The sequence below is a fragment of the Crinia signifera genome, chromosome 4 (genome assembly GCF_055691185.1).
Source record: "Crinia signifera chromosome 4, ASM5569118v1, whole genome shotgun sequence".
Taxonomy (NCBI): Eukaryota; Metazoa; Chordata; class Amphibia; order Anura; family Myobatrachidae; genus Crinia; species Crinia signifera.
The window spans coordinates 120,279,529-120,307,374 of record NC_139220.1 but is presented as its reverse complement, the minus strand read 5'-3'; the positions used below and the strand labels follow the sequence as shown (position 1 = coordinate 120,307,374).

The following is a 27,846-nucleotide window of genomic DNA, read 5'->3' as shown; positions in this document are numbered from 1 at the left end:
TTTTTTTTTAAATATTTTCCCTGATTGTTACCTATGATAGCGGTCAGAGAAGTGGTGGGCCCAGGTGCAAAAAATAATAATTTTGGCCCTCCTCCACATGCTATATCAGGGCTGGGCAACACCGGCCCTCCAGATGTTAATGAACTACATATCCCAGGATGCTTTGCATTAGTTATGCTATGTGGCCATGCTGAAACTGATGCAAGGCATGCTGGGGTGTATAGTTCATCAACATCTGGAGGGCCGGTGTTGCCCAGCCCTGTGCTATATAGACTTCTGAATGATATGCATTAAGAAGCTGTCACAAGAGTCAGCCAGTGATAACTTTTTTCCTGCTGCAGAGCTTGCTTAGTAGAGGAATCCTAACATAGTTTTTTAATACAATGACAAATTGATCGGTACTCTTTACCTAGAACGGCGCCCACGATGTCCATCGCGGTCATCGGGGGTAAAAAATCGCGGGCATCGCGGCCATCGCATGCACTAAAAAAACGGGTGCGACGCGATGCCCGCGATTTCCCATAGGGATCAATGTTAAAAGTGTGATTGGACGCGATTTTACTGTTCAATGCCTCAATGCCCGCGATTTTTTCATAGGAAACAATGTTAAATGGGCCATAGAGCCCTAATAGTCCCCCTGAAGTCTGAAATGGACCCCACAATTGTAAACGCCACCCCACGATCAACGTGAACCCGAAGCGTGGCGAGCGCAGCGAGCCCGCGAGGGGCGGCGGTACGCGTCCTCCGACCTTTTCATACCCCCACTATCCACGTCGGCGTGGAGTTGAGAATAGAATAGTGTGGCGAGCGCAGCGAGCCACCGAGCCCGAAGTGTGGCGAGCGCAGCGAGCCCCGTGAGGGGACGCGGATACCTGTGAAGCCCGCGAAGGGACGCGTTTACCTGTGAAGGTATCCGCGTCCACTCGCCACGCTTCGGGCTCGCTGCGCTCGCCACACTATTCTTTTCTCAACTCCACGCCGACGTGGATAGTGGGGGTATGAAAAGGTCGGAGGACGCGTACCGCCGCCGCTCGCCACGCTTCGGGTTCACGTTGATCGTGGGGTGGCGTTAACAATTGTGGGGGCCATTTCAGACTTCAGGGGGACTATTTAGGCTCTGTGGCCCATTTAACATTGTTTCCTATGGAAAAATCGCGGGCATTGAGGCATTGAACAGTAAAATTGCGTCCAATCACACTTTTAACATTGTTCCCTATGGGAAATCGCGGGCATCGTGGGCATCGCGTCGCACCCGGTTTTTTAGTGCATTTGATGGCCGTGATACCCGCGATGGGCGCCGTGCTAGGTAAAGAGTACCAATTGATCACATATATTGTATATTACTTAAACTTTGCTTAATAATTGTCATCAAATTTACATTTTAGCCGAAGGTAAACTGCACATAGTTATTTACAGATGTTTGCATGTAACCAGTAAAAGCCACATGAATTAAATGTTTTCTATTGTGTGCTGCAGTCACCCCAGGCAAGAGGAAACAGACCATGCATTTTAATTGGGCTTGCCAATGCCTTCAATGGCTTCTGTGGTCTCTTGAACTTCTGCTACATGTGTTTATCACATAGTAAGCACATGTTGCCAAATCTAGATTCAAAATGAACAAACAAAGAATCTTAAGGGGTAAATCAATTGTTTTGCCCTGCGGCAGCCCTCTACTAAACTGACCATTCAATTGTCAATGCCAATTCAGTACCAATGTGCGCCTATATTTTCTGTTCATAACAAAGTAGTTTTCACAAGTTGAATCATTTTTTACATACTCCCGAAGCATTCAGTGTCAGCGCCACTCACACCTGTTTGCACAAACATTTCAATATCACTTGTCATTTTGTGAATGGTGTAATTTACCGGCAGTCGGGATTCCAACATCAGAATCCAGACTGTCTGGAGCCTGAAAGGAGGGCAAGTGCATTCAAGCCACTTGCGGGCATGTTGCGCTCGCCATGCTGTGGACTTGGTGCACTCGTCAACTGTTCTATTCTCCCTCTAAGGGGGTCAAGGGTCCTGGACCACCACAAGGGAAAATAGCCCGTGTAAATGGGGATTCCAACTGCCGGGCTCCAGACAGTCGGGATTCCGTTATCGAAGAAATGACCATGTCATCTGGCACCAGTAATTTTTTACAATAGAGCGGGATTGACAAAAACAATTGAATTCCCCCTTAGAAGACTACCAATAAATGTAATAATTTCATAGAATAAGAATTCTTATAACTGAAGAATCAATAATTTGAAATAAAAAATCCAGTAAGCAGCAAGCTACAGAATTGTAAGAGTAGATTAAAAAAAGAAAAAGATAATTTCTAATTTTGCTGCTTCTCTAGCGACTAGAGACAAACACTCTTTAGATTATCTCATTTGGCTGCATAAAGTTCAGAAGTTCAAATGACCTAATCTGCGTAACTAATAAAACAGGTCCTTGCAGCAGAGTATGTTAGGGGGAATTAGATCCTCTGGAGGAAATTAAAGGGCGAGACAGCAGACAAGATTCCATATAGTCACTGTAGTTGTAAAAGCTTTAGAAAAGACGCAGAGCAGCTGAGTATCTGGAAATATCTGGCGTGTCTCTAATCTTTGAATGCAAGCAGATCATGACCTTTTTTGATTAACTCTTATTTTATAAAGGCAGTATCTTAGGTTATCAAAGGTTGGCAAACTCCTTACATAAACAAATACAGGTACACCACCGATTTTCCGGCAACCGTTTGTCCGGAACCTCTTTTAATCCGGACACTTTTGATTTGTCCGGATTAAAAGGAGTTTAGGGACCTCCTTTATTCCAGACAAAGCAAAATTGTAAATTGTCTGGATTAAAAGAGGTTGATGAACTCTTTTAATCCGGAACACTTTCTGCGCATGGGTGTAACACGCAATAGGCGCAAGTGTCAGTGAGTACAGCTTCCGCGGACACTGCAGGTGACACAGGAAGCATCATGGTGTCTGAGATCAAAGCAAGTACCACACATGGGCGGAACACACAGCATGAGCAAGTGCCACTGGAAACAGCTTCCAAGGATCCCGCAGGTGACACAGCAGGCAGCAGTGGGGCTGATATGGCGTCCAAGGTCCCAGCAAGTACCGCACATAAAGACAGCATAAATAGGTGCCACTGGGTACAGCTTCCAAGGACACTGCAGGTGACACAGCAGGCAGCAGTGGGGCTGATATGGCATCCAAGGTCCCAGCAAGACTTTCATTCATACTGCACTTACTGTTAAAGGTTGTTCAAAATATACCTGATACCTGTTTTGCTTATACAGCACGTAGTACACTGTAATAAACAGTTTTGCATACAGTACACTACTGTGTTTATTCATTCATTAATATTATGCTGTAGCATATATTTGACTATTTATTGCTTTTGAAATGTACTGAAGGTGCAAACAGAGCCGGCCCTAGCCTAAATGACGCCGTAGGCAAGATTTTGGCTGGTGCCCCTTAGCACTGCCACTAATTCCACCTCTGACCCTGCTCCCCTTTCCCAGCACCATCAACCCTCATCATAGCAGTCATCATTTTGGTGCTCCTACCCGTAATATTTTAAATAGAAACAGTGCACACATTCAGTGCACAGCACAAACAGGGGTGTGTTCTTGCTGGGTAGGGGCATGGCCACACAATAGTACCCCCAATTCAAATTGTGCCACACAGTAGTGCAACTTTATTCACATTATATCATGCGATGGTGTCCCTTATTCACGTTACATCGCACAGTAATACCACTTTACCTTATATACATTACTCCTCACATTATACCCTTAGAAAAAAATCCTGAGAAAATATTGTATTTTAAGCACCTCCATGGCCATACTGCAACCCAGCACAAAGCAGTGTGTGCTGGGCAGAGGAGAAGAGCTGCAGCTGCTGCTGTCACTTAAGGGGAGGGTCCCCGGGGTCCCCACTGGGCATAGGTGCCGATTTATGTTTTTGCTGGTGGGTGCTCAAGCCAAAGTATAGGGGAGTGGCTTCATGGGAAAGGGGCGTGGCCACAAAATAATACTGATTTATATTACGCAGCACAGTTGTCTCCAATATTCAACTTATGGCAACAGTGCCAAATACATAAATGCCCACACAATGCAGGTACATAAATGCCCCCACAGTACCTGTGCCAGCGATGAGGGAGGGGGAGTGCAGTGTGACACGGACGAGTGGGCCGCTGCTGAGCGGGTGGGTGCTCATCAATTTCCATGGGTGCTCGGGCCCTCAAGCACCCACAGAATCGGCACCTATGCCACTAAGCCCTTCCATCAGACTTTCACCTGGGTAGTTTGTACCCCCTACTCCTTTCTCTCGGCAACCCTGATAATACCACACAGTAATTCCCCTTACACATGACATACATTATTAATGTCCTTATAAACATAATGCCCCTTACACATCATGCCAACCTTTATTAATGCCCTTTATACACATGACACACATAATGCCCATTACACATATATTGCACATTATTAATGCCCTTATACACGACACACATAATGCCCATTACACATATGTTGCACATTATTAATACCCTTATACACATGACACACATAATGCCTGTTACACATATGTCGCACATTATTAATGCATTTATACATGACACACATAATGCCCCTTACACATATGCCGAACACTATTGCACAACCAACCCACCCGCAGACAGCACTCGCACAGCCGCTAACACTGTGACCGCTGCCTCTGCTTGGATACAGATGTTTCTTCATACATCTTGCCTCAATAGGCCATGCAGCTCCTGGCCAGTTCTGCTAACGTTGGGTGCCCTTTTTGCTGAAAATTCATCTTATTTGCATTGTTATGTGACCAGGACACAGAAGGAGCTTCCGATGATTAAAATGATATGCGGCATTAAAATGATATACAGCCTCACTCACACACAGAATATAGGCATGCTGCATATCATTTTAATCAGCATTCCAAATGCCCTAGGCATTTGCCTAGTTTGCCTATGCCTAGGGCCGACTCTGGGTGCAAAATTAGTAAAAACTAGAAATCCTTCTGTAAGCCGACAAAATCGATAATCCGGCATTGCATTGGAACCAATCATGCTGGAAAATCGGTGGTGTACCTGTACATAAAAAAGATTATATTTTGTTATGTTCTGCCGTTGAACCTTCCAAGTAACAAAGCATTAGCACTACAGCCAATCTAAACATATAACGGATACATTTCCAATCTGCAGTACAGTTCAAATCTTCCCTCTTTACCCATAATTCACTGAAACATTTCTACTGGTAGCATATATAAAAGATCTACTGTAATAGAAATAATAAACAATATACTGGCAAAGCACGAGTGCACTAAATGTTGGGTGCTCTATAGTTTGTTTTATATATATTGGAGATCTTCCTTTAAAAACATAACTATAATAAAAACTTACTTGCAATTAATATTGTGTACACCACACACATTTTTTCCATTTTAAAACGTTTAAGGCTGCAGTGGGAAAGCACCAGAGTTCATTTACCGGTTAAAAATAACCGGTATTTCACAATGTTTAAAAAGCAGAGTCCTACACGTTTCAGAGCTGTTTTTTATGCAGTGAGAATGGCTCTGAAACGGTATTTAGTAAAAACAACAGACTACAGACCTGTGATTGGCTGTCCCCTGCATTCTGCCTTGAAACGTGTTCAGGGGATTACATGGGTTGACTGATGTAATGGTATTTAAAACGGTAATCTACTGCAATGTAAAAACTCAGACCCGTTTTAAATACCGTTTCAAAATACCCGTTTTTAAAACGTTTAGGCAGTGTAAAAAAGTGGTATTACTGTATCATTCAGATTCTCTGACAAATGGCCAGAAAAATCAAATTCTGCTACGGTATGTAAACTTATGAGCACAACTGTATGTGACTAGAAAACTCCTTCATGCTAATAGAGTCACAGAACTCTCAAAACTGAAAGTGGATAAATCAATGGGGCCAGATGGGATACATCCAAGGATACTAAAAGAGCTTAAAGGGGAGCTGGTAAAACCAATAACAGAATTATTCAACCAGTCACTAGCTACTGGAGTAATCCCAGAGGACTGGAAAACAGCAAATGTAGTCCCACTGCACAAAAGTGGAAGCAAGGAAGAGGTAAGCAACTATCGATCAGTGAGCCTTACATCAGTAGTAGGGAAATTGATGGAAACCTAGAATATCTAAGAATATCTCAAAACCAGCAATTTACAGGATCCAAAACAGCATGGGTTTACTGGGGGAAGATCATGTCAAACAAATCTTATTGACTTTTTTGACTGGGTGACTAAAGTAATAGATCAAGGTGGGGCTGTAGATGTAGCTTATCTAAACTTTAGTAAAGCTTTTGACACTGTCCCACATCGCAGACTGTTAAATAAACTTGAAAGCTTGGGATTGGATTCTAAGATAGTTGAATGGATAAGAGCGTGGTTGCAGGACAGAAAACAGAGAGTTGTAGTAAACGGAGTACAGTCAAAGGAGGAAAAGGTTACAAGTGGAGTACCCCAGGGATCTGTACTTGGACCGGTGCTTTTTAATATCTTTATTGCTGATATTGCAAATGGAATTGAGGGTAAAATGTGCCTTTTTGCAGATGACACAAAGGTATGCAACAGGGTAGACACACCAGGAGGGGTAAAACAAATGATTGAGGATCTAGGTAGATTAGAGGAATGGTCAAGAGCATGGCAACTACAGTTTAATGCCAAAAAAATGCAAAATCATGCACTTGGGTCTCAGCAATCCAAAGACTAAATATAGTATAAATGGCACTATAATGGAAACTACTGAGGAAGAGAGGGATCTAGGTGTCACTATTTCAGGGGACTTAAAAGCAGGTAGGCAATGTAACAAAGCAATGAAGAAGGCAAGTCAGATGCTTGGTTGCATAGGGAGAGGTATCAGCAGTAGAAAGACGTAATAATGCCACTGTATAGGTCATTGGTACGACCTCACCTAGAGTATTGTGTTCAGTTCTGGAGGCCATATCTCCAGAAGGATATAAATATATTAGAGACTGTACAAAGAAGGGCAACTAAAATGGTGCATGGCCTACATCACAAAATGTACCAGGAAAGACTAAAAGATCTTAATATGTATACTTTAGAGCAGAGAAGGGAAAGGGGGGACATGATAGAAACTTTCAAATATATCAAGGGTTTTAACAAGGTACAGGTGGGAGACATTCTTCACAGGAAGAAGAGCAACAGAACACGAGGACATTCACTGAAACTAGAGGGAGGAAGATTCAGGGTAAATGTGAGGAAGAATTACTTCACAGAAAGAGTAGTAGATAAGTGGAATAGCCCACCATCAGAGGTGGTAGACGCAAATACAGTAGTACAATTTAAACATGCTTGGGATAAGCATATTGATATCCTTACAAAAAATAAGGATCAAATATGGTTTGAGGTAACATGTTTAAAAAAGGGGCAGACTAGGTGGGCCAAGTGGTTCTTATCTGCCATCAAATTCTATGTTTCTATTTAAAAAAATATATATATATTTTTTAAAGCACCAGATTTTCCCTGACAGATGGATTTAAGAACTGGTAACAAACAATAGTATTGTGTCACTTACTGGCGAAAATAAGCAAATAACTTACACAGATAGTGATAAAGTCCAAAAAAAACATTTCTTTGGTACTCCCGGGTCCATTCGGTGGTGGTGGTCAGCTAAAGCAACCACCAAATGGACCCGGGAGTACGCTGAGGACAGGAGAACTGTTTGCTTACCTAAACAGGCTGCATATGTGAACTCTGTGTCCCAGGAGCCCCGCTACCCTATTGGGTTATATGCTTTTAATCTATGTTTTAATGTGAGTGTATTATATAAATTATGTGCTTTTAAACTTAAAAACTGTATTTGCACTATCTTTGGTTTTATCAAGCTCTTTTAGGAAATTGGTCCATTATAAGGAAAACTGGAAGACCAACAGATTTTGATATACGCTTATAAGCAAACATTCCTTTTTTCCTAGATTCTTGCACCCTCATTACACTCTGTGTTATATCAAATAAATTTTTTGGGGGACTTTATCACTATCTGTGTAAGTTATTTGCATATTTTTGCCAGTGGGTGACACAATACAATTGTATGTTACCATGTTTTAAGACTTTTTTGGTGAAGGTCTCTTTTTGTGTCATCCTAGGCAGAAATCTCTTTGCGCTGTGGGTATCGGTATTGTTTTTGTAGATAAATTTAAAAAGACAGAAGTCAAGTTTGATTTTTTTTTGTGTATATTGCCCTTTAAATCCTCTCCACTAAAAAACAATTCTCGAATTCCTCAAATTTAGCATACCTGCCAAAAAAGGTACTTTATTACCAAGAGGTTGCCCATATTCATGTAGCGAGCCCCGCGAGGGGACGCGTATAACTTCACAGGTATACGCGTATAACTTCACAGGTATACGCGTCTGCTCGCCACGCTTCGGGCTCGGTGGCTCGCTGCGCTCGCCACACTTTATATTCTCAACTCCACGCCGACGTGGATAGTAGGGGAATGAAAAGGTCGGAGGATGCGCACAGCCGCCCCTCGCGGGCTCGCTGCACTCGCCACGCTTTGGGTTCACGTCAATTGTGGAGTGACGGTAACATTGAAGCCTATGGCAAAATCGCGGGCATCGCGTCGGTGCCAATGTTAATGGTCGCGACTGACGCGATGCCCGCGATTTTCCCTTTGCTCGCAAAATGGACCTGATTTCAAAGGAAATCGGGTCCATCGCGGGCATCGTGTACCTTAACTTAAAGGTACACGATGCCCGCGATTGTGGCCGTCCTAGGAAACAAGTACCTTTTATTCTATGTTAAATATCACATCATAGGCCTAATCATACATGGATCAGAAAATATGCAATCTGATTATTGAACGACTGCGTGTATGTGTCTGCATTGCACATGCCCAGCAGCAAATAAATATCTGTAGGCATAGAAGTCGCATTTTGACAATAATTTGACATTTAGGAGAGGAAACATGGGGTTTCCTGGCTGTGTTTGTTAAAACTCAGGTGTGCGCATGCTTTTTTGAGGCCAGCGATAACAGCTTTCAACTTGGTTCTTGAACAGATTAGGGAAAGCCCTATACTGGCGCAGATGGAAAACACTGTTCGATGGTTTGGTTTTTGCTAATGGATCACTATTTATGACGCATTCCCAATTTTGCAAGGGCTGGCTTATCTTTCAGACTTCCACTAACACCTACATAGCTTCTCCTATAGCACTAGCCACTCATGCAATGGATTCTGCCTCAGTCTTCAAGTGTTGAATTGTACTCTAACAGCGTATCTCTTTATTAGAGCATAGGCTACACACCGCTATACTACCCACACTAATATGCCCTGACAACTGTTCTAATTTACACTCCCCTTGATTCATATATGCTCTCTTCTAACTTGAATGCAAGTGCTATTGTGATCCCAAAGGTCAAAATACTGACGCCGGAATCCCGACGGCCGCAATGCCGGCACTTTGTCACTCTATGGGTGTCCACGACACCCATAGAGGGAGAATAAAATAGTGTGCTGAGCATAGCGAGGCAACGGGCCCGCTGCATGTCAAGCGCAGCGAGCTGGCATGGGGGGGGGGGGCAATCCACGGCCCCCTCTTGTCAGCATTGCGGCGGTTGGGATTCCAGCATCGGTATTTCGACCACCAGGATTTCATACTGATCCCCTTGTGAGAAGGAGCTTTCCTGAAGCTTTTGTAGAGTATGGCCAAGTTTTATTTATAGTATGTCCTCTTTTATCCTCTGTATGGCAATGTGTAGCACCATGGTACCTTCCAAATATAAGAATCTCCATAAAATTGTACATTTTTTTACTAGCATAAAATCATAAAATAATGCTTTTTAATGATATCTGTATTCAACCACAAAATATAATTTTATTCCTAAAAAGAAATAATACAATTTTGGCCAGTATCTTATTAGTCCTAATGCATCAAAACAGTCTGATATCACGATTAATGGCCAATAGTCATTATGGCAGTATACAATTAGAGGCCATTTTTATCAGAAGAAAATGGACCCATGATCCCACAAATACATATGAGATCAGGGATAAACCCCCAATCCCATGTCTTATTGTGGGTCTGGGGGCTGCTTATTGGAAATTATGCTTTGCATGCCTTTCCCCCTTATACCCGATAAGAGTGGGTATCAGGGGGAAACAGTGCCGGCACAGGGTAATAGGATAGACCATGGGTCTTCAAACTGCGGCCCTCCAGATGTTGTGGAACTACATGTCCCAGCATGCCCTGACGGTTTTGGCATGCTTTTATAAGAAAAAATGTGGCAATGCATGTTGGAACATGTAGTTTCACAACATCTGGAGGGCCACAGTTTGAAGACCCATGGGATAGACACATTGTATTAAAGTACCACTGCTAATAGGATACTGCCTTAATGTATGTATCTAAAATGTATTTACTTAACAAAACATAAAAAAGAAAAGACTGCACACACCTCCTCATTCACCTTTCATTTTTATAAAGTACCAAGGATTAAATACTCACTAGGTTTCTTATCTCTCCTAGTCGCAAAAGCTTCAAACAGTTCTGCAATGTGAGTACATAATCCCAAAGCCATCAGGGAATGGTACTGAGCAGCATCTACAAACGATTCTAGATCCACAAGCTGCTTGGTTGCAGAAGAAAATATCCTAGATATATCAGGAGCTTCTGTGGAATCTAAAAAACAAAGAGATCATTAAAGAAGGCAAAACATATAGGTAATACATGAGATACTTAAGACTAGACACTCTCTATGCTCCTCCCCGATTACCTCTCCGGTTCTGACCTCAATCTCTAACAGCTCTACCCTTCACCCTTTTGTTTTTTGCCTCATGATGTTGACCCCAAGTGGTTCCACACCTTTTTTTTAAATGAGTCATGCATCCACAATGCATTATAGAGCATGATTCAATGACCAGTACATATGAGTGCACACCAGTATTTGGTCTTACCTAACACATACTGATCTGTTTAGAAACAATTGGATAAATTAACAGGATAGATTTTAAAATTGCAATACATTTGTAAAAGAACATTTGGGATAAGACTCCTTGTTAATGTAATGTGTTTTACTTCAGGACACATGCAAAGCCCTTGAAATATAGCATGTTACCCATTTTATCTCGTTTGCTATGGAAATGGCCTCAATCACCATTCATGTCTGCTACCTAAGAAAGGGAACATAATAAAGGTTTCCCTGCTTTATGCATTACTACCCAACTGTTTTGCTTCCAACGACATATTATTTGGATTAGGTTCATTTTATGCTGCAGGGAAACGTCCAGACTTTATGGTTTACCTTTGAGAGAGAAGTATGAAATTTAATGAGCTGGCTGTGAAAAGGTCTCAAACCACATAGATAGATCATTTGGAGATTCTGTGCATTGCATCTTACAGAAAGTGTTATTCCTAAATGTATGTTTGGCCAAACATATACCTATTTTGGTTCCAAGGCACATTTTAATACCTGGCTGAGATTAAAGTCAAACTTGTTATTTATTGGCTGCCTTGGCTCTAATACAACACAATGAATTTACAAGGAGGATTCTGCAGAAGATGCTGTTAAACTGCCAACAAATGGGAGTAAAAAACACATAGGTGTAAGCTTTCTCTTTAAAAATAGCATTGGTTTATGAAAAGACTTCGGGCAGCGATAGCCACTGGGACATACATAACACATTGTTATACAACTATCAAGTTATCCTTTCACTGCAGACTTCATCATTTCACTACTTTAGGGACCAGAACACTAGATATTATGCATTTTAGCACTTTCTAGTTTGTACATGTTATATGAATGTTTAACCGTGAAGAGCTAACGTTTGTCTTCAAACACAGACTTCGTTGACAACATGTATCGGTTGTTCAGAATTAAGAGGAAGAGGTTTTATTTATTTTTTAATTCAATATTTTTTATTGGTGTTCAAAGACAAACAACATAAGAAAATAAGGACAATTACACCCCAAAATGGATCACCATGGATTGCAGGGCAGCAGTGTGTGCAACAATATAAAGACATGATGTACATATCAAAACAGCGTAGGATATGATAAGAGTGTTAAGCATAGTCCTAAAGATGTGGTATATAGCAATAGGATTAACTTCTCAGAGTACCCACAGGCACCATACAAGCACAGTTATACGCTAAGAATAAAGGAATTAACATCAGACATATAATGTACTGCCATAGTTACCTGTCGCCCTACAAACCTAAATTTACACCAAAATGATTCTAAAATATACGGAAAACAAACCTCCCTAAAACCCCCCCACCCTGTATGACCCAACCCCAACTTAGGTATACTTGGATCCCTTAACCTTACACCCACTAAAACTACCCTATACAAATCTAAACATATAGACCCCCCCCAGAGGAATAGAAACAGTGCAGGATATTAAGAAGCGGATATGTTGAGGGCTATAAACTTAAGACCCTAAAACAGGCCATACTGTATCAAATTCTTCCAGCTAAATATGTTATACTGTATATGGTAATCAGGATATATAGTAACTGATAATAAAGGGCTTAATGTAAAATATTAATTTGCCGCTTGCAGAGTAATAAACTGAAAAACGCGCCTTTCTAACAAACAGCAATAGGAACGGGGTATAAGATATACATAACGGAGCGTCTCAATTTGCAAAATGGTGCATAGTATTAGTACGGTCATTCTTCTGACTGGGGCAATAAATTGCTAATGATTAACAATTTTAGTGAGGATAGTGCAGTACAGTTACAGTATGTATATATATATATATATATATATATATGGGGTAGGGATCAGGCGGCACTCACGGACTCCATTTCATGTGCAAAAAGATTGTTTAATCGTCCAACATGTTTCGGGCGTGCTGCCCGTCCTCAGGATGCAGCACGCCCGAAACATGTTGGACGATTAAACAATCTTTTTGCACATGAAATGGAGTCCGTGAGTGCCGCCTGATCCCTACCCCATATAATAGGACCGGAGGGTCCATGCTGGAAGGCACCAGGCTAGCACATATTGAGCCTGCTACTTGGGAGTGCCGGTCACCACATAGAATATATATATATATATATATATATATATATATATATATATATATATATATACATAAAAAGGAAAAACATGATATACAGTTGCGCAAAGTAAAGCTATATATAATACAGTCCAACCATCGTACATCCTAAAACGCACGTAAAACAATTGGTAGTGTAAGGATAAAAATTCCAGAAATGTCCTATCCAGCCAAGGATTTAAAGGCAAACATGCACAGAAGGAGTCCTCTATCAATAGTGCAGCCGTTAGGGGTGTAGGGCAGGGCTTCATGAAATTCACCACATAAGCTGGAGCCGTAGTAGAGATATCAGGGGAGCCTCCATTTCACAGGATAGATCAAGCAACGGTGTCTTTATAGAAGGTACTTGTAGCTCAGGCGCAGGATGTGAGAAAGTAATATTTTCTTCAGCAAAAGCAGCAAGGATCCTCTGTGTGGAAGCAAAACCGGCCTAAAGGATTTGGGGTCAGACATCGCTGAAGTATTATATCTAAAGCACGCTCCAAAGAAGTAGCAGAGGTGAGGTAGTGATGGCTAGCACACCACACTGCCTCAATTTCAGAATGCACTGGAAAGTGACAATAAATTAAGCAGTATAATTTAAGTCAGAGCCACTGACAGGAGTCCTCCAAGTTGCAGGTAGCACCAGAGATGCACTGGACATCCACAAGTATATAGTCCAGCAGGTAACTAGTAACTGCGTCAGAGATCAGCACCTCACCGCAAGATAGACCTCACCCTGCAAGTTCCAGATAAATCAGGGATGCTTGTGGAACCCAGCGTATGCAGGAGTAACTCGGCACAGGTACCGCAGCCCAGGTGTCAGGCGAGCAAGATGGTGCCGGCGTTTCCGTGCGTCCAAGCAGCGCGCCTCAGCAGAGACACCTCCCACTCTTCACCGCCAACCCTCCGGAGGGTCACCAGGCGTCCCCAGTCACAGGGGGATTAACATGGCAAAGAAATTGTACAAATGCAGAAAATGTCCTTGCTTTATTTTCTGTTGAGTTTCTTGCACGTGCTAAATGTTCAAAATGGCTAAAATGCACAAATATGTGTAATATATTTATGTTTTATTCACACATTTCATGCCATCAAGACGAGCTTAACAATTTGGCAGATGGTGCTAACGAACCAGGCCTTCATATAAAAAGAAGTATGAGGAGCACCAGCCACTAGTTAGCCACATGTAGTGCTACTAGTAGCACAGGAGACTGGACACATTTTGTCATAACTCTTATACAACAAAATGTATTTAATTACAATTTCAGATACAAGTAGTCAAAGGTCTTAACTACAAAACACCATCCTCCATTGCCTTCTTTACTCCTTTGTTGGACACAGTCCTGACTTTTTTTCTTAACCCCTCCGTAAACGTTTTTCCATGAGAAGCTAAAACTTCAAAACTAATTTTTTTCCAAATTCTCTTGAATCCAATCAAACTTTTGGGTTTTCTGGGATGGTCTGAATATCTCTTTTTACATAGAGCCCAAAATCGTTCAATAGGTCTACACTGCGGCAAATTTGGAGTGTTTGCTTCTCGATGTACAAATTCAAGCTGAATGTCCTGAAGATTGTTAACAACAGCATTTGCATAATGGCCAGAAGAGTACTGATTCTAGAGAATGATGTTGGTGGATGAAGGGTACTACTATACCTTTAATACAATTTTCAAGGTACACCCATTGGTCCATGGAGGTGTTACTAACAAAGGGTACTGAAACATTTCCATCAGAGTCAAGAGTTTGCCAAACAAGGAATTTCTTAGGAAATTTACTTTTGGTCTTAAATTTTTGTTGATATTCAACTTCAGCATCCTTCTCTGAATGATAAAAAAGGCCTTTTTGGGGTACTTGTGGAGTATCACGGCTCCCATCGTATGGCATCGTATGCCATATGTAGTGGCATACGATGGCATACGATGCGATACGATTTTTACAGATTTTTTAACATTTTTGCTCAAAAATTGTATGCGATCGCATCGGATGCCATACGATGGCATCCGATGCGATGCGATGGCACCCGATTTTGCACTGAAATGCATCAGAATGCATTGAAATGTGTATTAAACTAGTGAAATGCCCCCAAATGCCATTTTTCATAGTGCACCACCCCCACTATCAACGTCAACCCGAAGCGTGGCGAGCGCAGCAAGCCCGCGAGGGGTGGCGGTACGCGTCTTACGACCTTTTCATACCCCCACTATCCACGTCTGCGTGGAGTTGTGTATAGAATAGTGTGGCGAGCGCAGCGAGCCACCGAGCCCGAAGCGTGGCGAGCGCAGCGGATACCTGTGAAGCCAGCGAGGGGACGCGTATAGCTGTGAAGGTATCCGCGTCCCCTCGTGGGGCTCGCTGCGCTCGCCACACTATTCTATTCTCAACTCCACGCCGACGTGGATAGTGGGGGTATAAAAAGGTCGTAGGACGCGTACCGCCGCCCCTCGCGGGCTCGCTGCGCTCGCCACGCTTCGGGTTGACGTTGATAGTGGGGGTGGTGCACTATGAAAAATGGCATTTGGGGGCATTTCACAAGTTTAATACACATTTCAATGCATTCTGATGCATTTCAGTGCAAAATCGTGTGCCATCGCGTCGCATGCGATTTGATCGTATGCGATGCGATGCGATTTTTAGCATACAATCAGCATACGATGAAGGTCGTGGGAGCCGTGATACTCCACAAGTACCCTTTTTGGGAGCATCGATGGGTCCACGGGGACGTATGTCTCATCATCAATGATGAGGATTTTTCTTTGCATTTTTCGATAAAGTGTTTTGCATGCTGCCTGGATGCGTGGTTCTTGACCTTGGGTGTATTTTAGAGAGGGTTTTTTTGTTATGGCTTTAATGCCCAACTTCTCGACTTTAATTCTTCCTACCCAAGATCTTTTCATTTTCATTTTCTTTGGCGCTGCAGCCACATAACTGGAGGGGTTCTTCCTGTAAAGCTTCTTGATCTCCATGTTTCTTTGGGACGCTAGCTTCGGTGTACGACCCGGATTCTTTATGAAACTTATTTTATTGGAAAGCTGGATCTTTTTAATATACCTGTGGATAGTTGCTTTTTTGAAATTCTCTTTTTTGAATATCTGCCAGGTTACATTCCGGTCTTTGTTTGCCACAGTATTATAAAACTGTAAAACATGTTACGCAAGGCCTTCACTTTGACGTCGGTTGACAACGCTGCATTCTCGGAATAAAATATAAATAATAAATACTAAGTAGATAGTGGAGAATTAAATTAACGAAAACACATTTGTTTAAACGTACACTGGAAACTTTATATATGACATTTTACACCAGTCCCAGTTCATAGTAGCACTACCTTAAATCAAACGTATTAAAATGGTATTTCTATTTTCCACACAAAATGATGCAATTTTTGTACTTTTACATATTTAGGGACAAGAGCTGATAAAGTGTACATGGTCAACACGTGTCAATAGCACTGGTCCTGAAATACGCAGTTGAACAGTTATAGTCCCAGACTATGAGGAACTTAATCTAGTCCTGGCCCTAGCCAGGCGGATGAATGATATACCTATATAACGTTGGTTGTAAGCCACTGGAAACGCCCCTTTGCTAATACAATTTGGTAATTCTAAATCAAACAAATACACCCAGACCTGGTGTGATTGGATCACTTATAAGAGAACCATGCCAGGGAGTTTCAAACTATTTGCTGTAATAACATTAAAATTAACTAATTGATTTTCGCAGTTTCATGTGCTGTAGTGTTTTCTGCCTTCCAACATGCAGGGTCCCAGTTGCCAGCCTCTGCTGATCTTTTTATAGACTCTGTTGCCCTTGTAGCTTTTCAAAGGCAATTTTTTAATTTTGTTGTTCTATTTATCAATATTTAGATGTCAAATATATTTAACATGAAAAAAATTGATGCTGAATTAAAAGTTTCTCCATACTTCTGAGGGAGATCAGTGCCGTAAACATTGTTTTATCCTTAACTGAGATGATCACTGAAATGAAAATTAAAAGCAACACAACCACAGTGAAAATTGGGCTCACACCAAGCCTCTCAAACCCTGAGATTAATGGGGAAATCCTGCCATAAAAATAACATTCTGCTGGTAGTGTAATTGTTTCAATAAGGAGTGAAATCACATTTCCTTCAGGTCAGTCATGCAAAAGAAAATAGGGCCTCAAACCAGAAACAACCTGTCCAGTGGGATCTGTGAGGTCATGCTGTGATGTAATGATGGTAACTGCCTATATCAGGGCTTTGCTGTTGCTGCCTACTCATATAGTTCCAGTATCATGGCAACACAAAGGTCACTGTCAGAAGGAGATACTCACACATGGATAGTGACTGACTTGGAGCGTGACTTCTCTAATTTAAGATTTTGATGACAGGACAGTATTGGATAAAATTGCACACCTACTGGGACAGTATCTTTACTTAGCAGCCACTAAGGCTGCATCTGGGACATCTGTTAGGAGGGCATGTCAGGGTGGCAGTGATCCTAATATGCAGTACTATTTTTTTGGAAAAATAGGTGCAGGATCTCCAGGTCTGGGGGTGGATCAATTAAATAAAAAATAATATATATAATAAAGAGAGGGAGGGACAGATAGATGTATATATTGTATTTAGGAACAAAGGCAATCACAGGTGACTTTAAAATAAAACTTATCTTATGGAAAGTACATTTTTAGTTCCCGATGATGTCATATTTAATTAGAGGTTCAGGAACTGAGTTCCTGCTGGTTCCTGCTGAAAAATAGCACTGCTTATATGAGACATTTGTTTATAGATGTTTTGCAAGCTCTGGATGTCACTGTTTGTCCCACTGGGGCAGATGTATTAAGCCTTAACAAAAGATAAATGTAAGGGTAATAAAGAGAGATAAACATCCAGCCAATCACCTCCTTACTGACTTTTTTCAAACACAGCCTGTAACATGGCAGTTAGCAGGTGATTGGCTGGACGTTTATCCCTCTTTATCACCCCTGCATTTATCTCTTGTTAAGGCTTAATACATCTGCCCCATTATGCGCTGTGTCCTAAGACCCAGTGTGCAGACTGTTCCATTTTTATGAATATGCAGAGGAGTGAGAGATGTATGTTTTGTCATTACTTTTTATCTGATACTTTAATTACAATTATTTCTAGAGATGAGCGCTAGGGCCGCCATATGATCTGCGAAAGGGGACGCGCGCGCGTCCCCTTCCGACGGCGCTTCCTTTGGTGAAGCGCCGTCTCAGTCAGATGGAGCGGATCGCCAGCGGAGACAATCTGGCAATTCGCCAGCAAGAGGGAGGCCGGCTCCATCTGTATATATCCCTTCTGGGCAGTGATTCCTGTTTCTTCTAAGATATAAGGTTGGGTAACCTCTCCTACATCCTCCTGCAGCACCTTAGCGAAGTGTATCTCCTGTCTCTGTCAGCCTGGTGACCTCAGTGGTGGACCCTCTGTGCTGCGCCATTTGCCACTGATGGACGCTGTGCTGTGTGGGTGTATCCCCTCGCTGACTGGTAGGTGAGGCTGTTGTGCACTCCTCAGTGCCTAGCTACGCCGCTTGCAGACCTGGATGGATGCCTCTCAACATCACTCTCAGCAGCAAAAAGACAGGGGAAATGCATCCAGATGAACCACCTCAAGTTCATGAAGGAGTCTCTGAGCCAAGGCCTGAAGAACCTAAGTTGTCAAACATCCATAATGAAGACAGGATTCCTCTGAATACCCAGACAATTCAAACGGCTGGAGGGATGCAGACCATCAAGTATCAGGCTGAAGGCTACAGGAGGCCAGGAAAAGTTTAATCCACAGCTCCAGACACACCTCACACTCTGTGCAGGGACACTGAGACAGGAAAGTCCAAGATGGCCACAGACAGACCCCAGATGCTGGAACACACATGCCAAATAACAAGAAGCAGCTGGGAGGGTTGGTGTCGCCATGTCTGCCTGCTGTGGTCAGGTCATTCCTCTACATCCTGGATTTGAGCGGAGTGGAGTTGGATACACCTTGCATTCTCTGCACTGTTGTGGACAGTAACGTCAGAGAGGATGTCTTGCTTCCTCGCTGTGCTATTATGGTTTCTGCAATTCCCACAGGCTTATATAAGGATAACCTTTTTCCTACAGATAGAGTGCAGCTCATGCTTGCAGGGGCTGGCGATTCTATTGCCAGCCACCAGACCCCACCAGTCGTCGGAAGGGGCATGCGCCCAGTTCCGACGGAGCTCCCATTGGGTCGCCCTCGCGGACGGTTGCCGGCGCCAGCCCCTACCACCCCACACACCACTCTAACCATGCCCACCTCCCTGAAGCAGAGATGGACAGGGTCATGCCGCCCAGCCGCCGAGTGACTGGGACGCACGTGCGTGTGATGCACGTGTGTCCCTCTCCACCAGTGCTCGCCAGCAGGGATGTTCTGGCGAGAGTCAGCAATGAAAGAGAACGGCTCCATCTGTACATGCACCCCTTTGACATCCACAGTTGACACTGAGGATACTATATCTCCCTGTGAAAACCTTACAAGTTCTTCAAATCCTGTGCCTAAATATATAATGTGAGCCTGTATCTCTCTATGATCCTGTTCAGACTGCATGTTTTTTTGTCATTATATGCCTAAATACCATGGTGCTACCTCACCCTTTCCAATGTCTCTACTCCTACTTGTGCTGGATTCTCTGGCCTTTCTCCATTCTGCTTGTGCCAAATATTTTGTTATCCATTTTGGAGTTATTCGGTATGGGACTAGTACTGTATTTATACCCTTTCAAAATTTATACAAAGCTGGCCAGACTGATGCTCTAATTTACTTTGCTGCTGGTGAAATGCGCTTCTCTATTTTGTTTCACTGTTGCTGGAAGTTAATATATTCTTACAATATACATAGTAGTTAAGGCTGGAGAAAGACTCGCGTCCATCGAGTACAACCTTGGTTTATTAGCTTAACCCTTGTTATATGTAGTGAATACTGATATTATAAAATACAGATTGTACCCATGGATGTTTTTAACCAATAAATGTTTGTCCAACTTTATTTTAAATGTATTTATTGTGTCTGCCGACATCACCTCACGAGGAAGAAAGTTCCATAGTTCGGCTGCCCTGACCATGAAAGTTTTTTTATTTCTAAGGGAACTAAATATTTTTTCTTCTAATCTAAACTCGTGCCCACGTGTCCTAGAGTCCTTCCTTGCAGTATAAAGGGCACTTGACAGTTCCTTATAATGGCCCCTGATATATTTGTACATGTTAAGCATGTCCCCTCTTAAAGTCACTTCTCTAGGGTAAACAATCCTAGTTGGTTCAATCTGTCCTCATAGCTTAAATTCTCCGTTCCCTTTATTAGCTTTGTTGCTCTTCTTTGGATTTTTTCCAGTACTATGATGTCCTTTTTATAGTGCGGGGCCAAGAATTGTACTCCATATTCTAGGTGTGGTCTAACCAATGCTTTGTTATTCTGTTGTTTTTTGAATGATGCTGAATATACTATGTTTGTAGTAGACCTGCTCTACATATTTCTGGTGGGAGAGCCAGTTACACCCTAGATAGAGGTCATTCGTTTTTTGTCCCTGTAGGCGGGTGAGTGGGGAGTTAAGTTAGTTAGTCTAGATCTGGGGTAGCCAACTCCAGTCCTCGAGAGCTACCAACAGTTAGTTAATGTTTTCCAGATCTCCTCACAGAATCACAAGTGAAGTAATTAGCTCCACTTGTGGATCTATGAAAATGTTTCAGCTAGTAATGAGTGCACCTGTGCAGCAGCTGGGTTGTCTGGAAAATGTGAACTGTTGGTAGCTCTCGAGGACCGTGGTTGGTTACCACTGGTCTAGATAGTGGTGTAAGGATAAGATGTCCTGGGATCCAGGAATGCCTAAGTTGGGGGTAGGTTATACAGGGCAGTGGGTTATGGGAAGGATTGTTTTTGGTAGTTTATGTTTATTTATTTTTAGTTATATTTTTTTATATTCTTTATTTTTACTGATAGTTAGGTTGTAGTATTTTCCAATGTTAGTGAACCTTAATTGGACACGTAGATTTCCTGTGTTAAATTTGATGTCATGCATTTTACTGCATATGTCCAGACCTATCTCATTACCTGCCCCTGTTCATCTCTCATTGGATATACCCAAATGGTGCCTTTGGGTAGTTGCTTTGTAATTCCAAGAAGCAGGGGATAGTATATACATATCTGGTTACACTATGTGCCCACTATACTTTATTTATACTTACATGCTGTTATTTATATTTATACTTACAAATATTGGATTAAACATATTCTGTACTCTTGCAACCTGTCTGCTATAGACTGAATACCTTTTTCTTTTGTTTTCGCTTTGTTTATATAGTTTTTGGATGTATCTCCAAAAGTCAATAAAAAAATATTGAATTTAAAAAAAAGAAAATGAGGCAAAAATCTAGAGATTTATTTTTAAGAAGTTCTTAAGCAACGTTGTTAACATTTAGAGATTCTAATTTCCATGTTTATTTTTTAGTCCACTTCTTCCATGTAGCCAACCATTGTTTCATGCTATGACACAAGTTGTTTAGAACACAATATCCCTTTGTTTGTATTTTGATGATATTTATTATTTTTTTAAAGCCTTTGCTAAACTATTTAAATCAACCAAAACTTTACAACGTTGGCAAACAAAACTAGCCAAATGAGGACACAATTTAATAAAGCACTGGCAATGCACAGTTTTCTCTCTCTGATATCACTATTGAGCAAAGAATAAGAGTCGTGGAAGCTATGAAACTATTCGAAGAAAAACTATTTTACATATTCCGTATGGAATGGGTGGAGGCGACACTCCAAAAAGAAAAAAGGGTGAAAGAGCTCTTTGAGACATGGGGAGCCATTATAGAAAAACAACCATTTACAATAAAGATACATCTAAGACAGTGTTTTCAAATAACAAGTTGGTACGAAACAAGAGTAGCATTACATGAAGACCCGATAAACATCACTTAAATTAAACAAGAGAGAGGGGATAGCTAGGCGGGAAAAAATCTATTACGCAACGGGTAAAAACAATGTGGCTCTATATCGTTTTATATGATTTGTTGTTTGATTACTTTGTAAATTTAATATTATTTGCTGTATGTTTATTGATCTAGTTTTTATGAGTTTGGATTAAACCTATGATTTTTTCTCTTAACGGAGCACCTAACCAACCTAAGGTACAAATAAGGGGAATACAAACTAAATTAAACAAACAAAAGCAGGGAACCGTCTTTGCAAATAAGTTGGGAAAACGGGGAGCGGCCAACAGACCGTACCCGGAAGGACACAAAGATATAAGACCAACTGGGGGCTCCGTACAGAGTGGAACGCATAGGGAATATGAACTAATACTCCAGCCATTAATGAATACTTGTAAAGACTGAGGATGTAACGATATGAAAGCTCTCTCTCAACAATGCATGGATGAATCTGAATAGAATTCTTGTTGACTAATGTATCAATGTACACTATGCTTCAAATACGATAATAATAAAAAAAAAAAAAAAAAAAAAGAGTCGTGGAAGCAGCAAATGATTCCTCTGAAGGTCAACATGAAGTCCTTGTTTCACCTGTTGCCTTTAAACAGTGAAGGCACTCTATTGTTTCCTGGACGCATATATTATACTTTATATATACATATATATATGTGTGTGTGTGTGTTCTTTCTAGCACCCGCCATCTTTGAAAACCCATTTATTTACAGTTTCTTATATAGCGCAACAGATTCCGTTGCACTTTACAACTGTAAACAGAGATAAAACAAACCAATTGGAGTTAATGCCCCTTTCCCACTGCAGCTCAAAAACGGTAAATTGCAGATTTTTCAGTGCAATTTACCGTTTAAGGCTGCAGTGGGAAAGTGCCAGAGTTGAAATACCGTTTAAAGTTAAATGGTATTTCAACCCATTTTTAAAGCAGAGTCCTACACGTTAAAATAACGTTTAAGAGGCAGTGGGAATGCCTCTTAAACGTTATTTAGCCTCCAGGCAGTCCCTGTGCCTGATGAGACCTAGTAGTTCTCACTTTGTGCATGTGTAATGAGTGCACGTGCATAATAAAGAGCCGCTCATTACATATGTGCATATGTAATGAGCAGCTCATTATTATGCACGTGCACTCATTACATATGCGCAAAGTGAGAACTACTAGTTTTCATCAGGCACTGGGACTGCCTGGACCCCGCATGGACCCCCGCTGCCTCCCCACTGCCCTGCATCCCCGCCTGGATCCCCGTGCAGGTAAGTACAAGGGGAGGGGAGGTGGGGGCACAGGGCAGGTACGGGGGGGTTAGGCACTCTTTACACTGGGGGGGGGGGATTAGGCACTCTACATTTTACACGGTTCACTGCAATGGGAATGGTACTTCAATGGTATTTAAAACGGTAATCTGCTGCAGTGGGAATGCTAATACCGTTTTAAATACCATTTAAGATTACCAGTACTTTAAACTGGTCTGCAGTGGGAAAGCAACATAAGAGGGCCCTGCTTCAAACTTACAATCTATAGGGATAAAACACAGTTCCTGTTCCCTGCCTGGTGTGTTGCGCTCTGCTGTGGTGTTTCGAGCACAGCTCTGGTTTGCATATTAGTGCAGAACACACTGTGCTAGAAGAACTACAGCAGACAGCGACACCCCAGGCAGGGAAGAGGAACTGCATGGGTTTTCAAAGATGGCGAGTGCTAGAATGAAAACTATACATATACACATATACATATGTAAAATTTCCTCAAGGTACAAAACACAAGCTGAAAGTTTAAATAAGGCAGCCTTTTTTTTTTTTTGCTTGAACCAGCCAATCTCTGCTACAAATCCTAATATAACATACACAACTGTGTCAAATACGTGGCAGCACAGAGCCAGAATATGGATTCATGTAAAGGCTAATTTATGAGCCAGTTATTCACTATAATTCCCAATGTGATCCGATATCTGCTTCTGCAAATGTTTCCACTACTTACAAAAACAAAACTTCAATACATATTCCCTGAAACTTCACTTTAATATTACATTTAAACCTCTCCTTCACTTCCTGAAGAGGTGGGTTCGACTTTTAAAATGTATTATCTGCTTTCATCCATAGCAGCAATCTGGTTAGCATTTTAATGTTTTATGAGCAAAAATTGATTAGCACTAAAAAAGTAAGTTAATGTGTTTAAGTAGGGAAATGTGATCCCTTCAATACTTATCTTTAACAATGCCTTTCCATATCCTTATAAAAGAAAGCTTTGAACTCTTATGGGAAAGAATGTATGAAACACCTAAATGAAGCTTTATTGGGCCATTTGCAGTATCAAAGCTGATCGACACTTACACTGTTATTTTACTGTTTCTAATTTCTCTGCTGCATGCAATACACGGAGCAGTGTGAGTGCTCACTGGTCTGAGTTTAATCATCTAACACAAACATCACCTGCATTATTGCTATTTTAATTGATTCTCTTTGCTGTACAGTAATGAGACCGTCCATCGTAACATGAGATGTAACTATTTACTTTCTTACCCTGGAATTAACCACAACAAAAGTTAAAAGACTGTTTTGCATGTGTAATAAAAAACAAAGAAAATGACATGAAACATGCATATTCTAGTTAAGTACACATAACTGGGAAAAGGAACGTGGTTCCCCCTAAACCCCAACCTGATTGACATAATCAAGGCAATGAAAGGGTGGCAACAGGTCTGTTACTTAAAATGGAGAATTAATGCTTATTATTTGTGGGACTGCCAAGGTCAGTGTCTGGCGACACAGATTTATAGATTGAGCCTTCTTCAGCTAGCCTTCTCTGGATAGATATGGTGAGCCAAGGCCTATTGTTCTCAGCTGCAATACAATACATAGAACAATAATCTAGGGCAGCGGTGGCCAACCCGCGGCTCGCGAGCTGCATGCGGCTCGCCTGTCACCGAGCTGCGGCTCCCAGGGACTGTGTCTGTCAGCAGCTCCCTGCGCACACCGCCCTCTGTCCTCACCCCAGATTCCCTTAAACCCCCCGCTCCTTGTAGCCCTCGCCGCTACCTGTTGTCGCGGTACAGTTTCCAAATCAACCGGCATGCTGCGTCCTGTGCGGCGTGACGTCACGGCGCCTAAGACTCCACGCCGCCATGTTAAGTTGGGCTGTGTTCTCCCTACTATAACTGAGGGTAATTACACGCGCACTGGCCTGGTACGGGCAGCAGAGAGGGAAATGCTGACTGTGCTGGTGGGGAATGTCAACGCAGTGATGTGAGAAAGAACTATCTGGCCACTAAGGTCAGATATGCTAGTTGGGATCTGATGGAGTTTCAGAAGTTCCAGGTAAATTCTAAAAAAGGAGAAGCGAGATCCACCATGTTATAAATTATTATAGTATAATAATATATATATATATATATATATATATATATATATATTGGGTTGCATAGATAGATAGCATATTTGGCAGGACAACTCAAATGGAGGGAGCGCCCGACATATAAAAATGGGGCGTGGCCATTTTTGCATAGTATCGGCTCTTTGTCTTACCATAAAAAATTTTTTGGCTCATTGCCTCTGATTGGTTGGCCACCCCTGATCTAGGGGATTAGCATAGGATTAAGTCTGACAGCTCTGGCTCATTTAATTCTATTAAAAGGGCTAGATGAGGATGACTATCTGAACTGATCTCAGCTGGGGCTCGAAGAAGGAAATCGGATTAATGTGAAGGCTGTTTAGATGACCAATGCAGAGTGATTCGATAGGAGTCTCATGATGCAACAGTAGATCATAGAAGCAGGCAGGTGGCCTCTACATGTATTCAAACCAGACACCTCGTGCTGAATAACTGTATAGCTGTATGGCATTTCATAGCCGCTTCCTTGCAGCTGTGCAATATATGGTATAACTCTGAATCAGGCCCAATATCACAATCTGGGCATCCTTTACAATAGCAAGTATAATGGACTACTACATAGGATGGGTCATGAAGGAAAGTCCAGATACTGCAGGATAAAGCTAGAATACGTTTTACTTTTTACTTTGACCGATGATCTAGTAGCATAGATACATATGTGGTAGACCCCGCGGCGGCTTGGGGAAGCGGTGCCAGCAGGGTCTGTGGTAGGCGCCACTGGCTGAACTGACAGGCAACCCAGGCACCAGTGAGCGCTGAGCTGGACCCACCCTGTACATATCTAATGAGTGGGGACCCAGTGCAGTGCATATTGAAAGAGTGGTCCCCACCCCATGCATATGTAATGAGCAGGTCCCACCCATTACATATGTATGGGGGGGACGCTCATTAAATACACACTGCACTGGGTCCCCACTCATTAGATATGTACAGGGTGGGACCAGCTCAGCGCAAACTGCTGCCTGGGTTGCCTGTCAACTCAGCCAGCGGTGCCCGTAGTCCATCGTCTCGCCCCTTCTTGAAGGGCCGGGGGAAAAAATTGGGCAGGGGGGAGAAAAATTTCTAGCTAAACACTGCTCAAATCTCTATGCTCTTTAACTAATAAAGATTTTAAATATACTCTATATCCACTCTACTACATCTATTTTGTTTGTTTTCCCTTTTCAGCCATAACAATTGCTAGAAGATGCATTGAGAATGCAGCCATTTGCCTGCAGCAACACTATTGAGGAGCTTTCCCCTACTGCCAGTGCAAACCAACCCCCATGACCACACCACTAAGAGGGTACCCCCAAGCAAACAAGTCCTCTGCAGCCACGTTGCTATGCAGCTACCTCATCCCCTTCCCGAGCAAACAACAACCCCCACCCTCTCACACCGGCGGCCACATTAAGGAGCACATAAGTGATATCCAAGTTATCACAAATAGCAATGAGTGCCCTGCAGGTGAGTAAATATACAGCATAAAATTAGCACACGGCAGGACAGGGAAAAATTAAATAGAAAATAGATGGTATAGAAGGTCCTGCCAGTTAAAGCTTACATTTCAAAAGTAAAGGGTAATGAGACAGTAGGAGCAAATGGGGCACTAGAGGTCTTTGTACATGGAGTAAGTAAAGGAATGGACAGGTGCATTTAGGAGGAATTAGGGTAGACAAACATATATTTGGAGGTGGAGCTTCAATGATCATCTACATATCTTGAAGAAGAGGGGTACATAAGGCATACTTACCTACTTTGTTGGACTCCTCTCCAAAAGTAAAGAAACACTCGAAACACTGCACAGGGAAAAACCCACAATTTGCAGATCCACAGTGAGGAGGCAGAGCCAAATAATGTGATTCCAGTCATTTAGCCCTGCCCCCTTCACCTAGGGCAGCAATTGCTGGTAATTATCATACCATCCTGCCTAGGACACAGTCAGGATGCGGGAGAGCCGCCTCCTCCTCCAAGGCTTCGGGAGACTGCCACAACAATCAGGAGTCTCCCACAGCTTCGAGGAAGGTGGGCAAGTATGATTTAAGGTCAAAGTGATAACTAGTTCATTAGTTTTGTGACTGGGCTGAGCACATTCAAACTGCAGCATGAACAACCACAGTTACATACATCTACGTTGGTTGTTTGATGCTAACAGTCCAAAACATCTGTTGGATTCTGAGCTTTGTCCCTGTGATGTGCTGCTGAGATCCCTGTCATATGCTATAGCTTTACTTATGTAATGGATCAGTAAACCTACAGGTAAATCACATATCTGTATAATCAAATGTCTCATATTAATAACTGGGTAGATCTTGGTGCCAAACCCAAATTATTCTCAACAGGTTTTCCACTTTCCATTCATATTGTGGTTACTCTCCTGATCCGTGTTCACACAGTGATGCCATTCAGCAGGCAGCATTCCACTGCCTGTAGGTCATGCCAACAAAAGGCACTCAAATGTATTATCCTTTCCAGGAATCAGAGCCAAATGG

The 27,846-nt window shown here is 42.1% G+C and overlaps 1 protein-coding gene across 4 annotated transcripts in view; it reads right to left on the bottom strand.

Moving 5' to 3' along the window:
* The window catches only part of METTL25 (methyltransferase like 25), a 203,552-nt gene that overhangs the window by 109,898 nt on the left and 65,808 nt on the right, over positions 1–27,846 (bottom strand). For all 4 annotated transcript variants that reach the window (XM_083182338.1, XM_083182339.1, XM_083182336.1 and 1 more), the window contains exon 3: positions 10,498–10,671. In XM_083182338.1, coding sequence (XP_083038464.1) covers positions 10,498–10,671 — 174 coding nt within the window. The remainder of the gene's footprint in view (positions 1–10,497; positions 10,672–27,846) is intronic.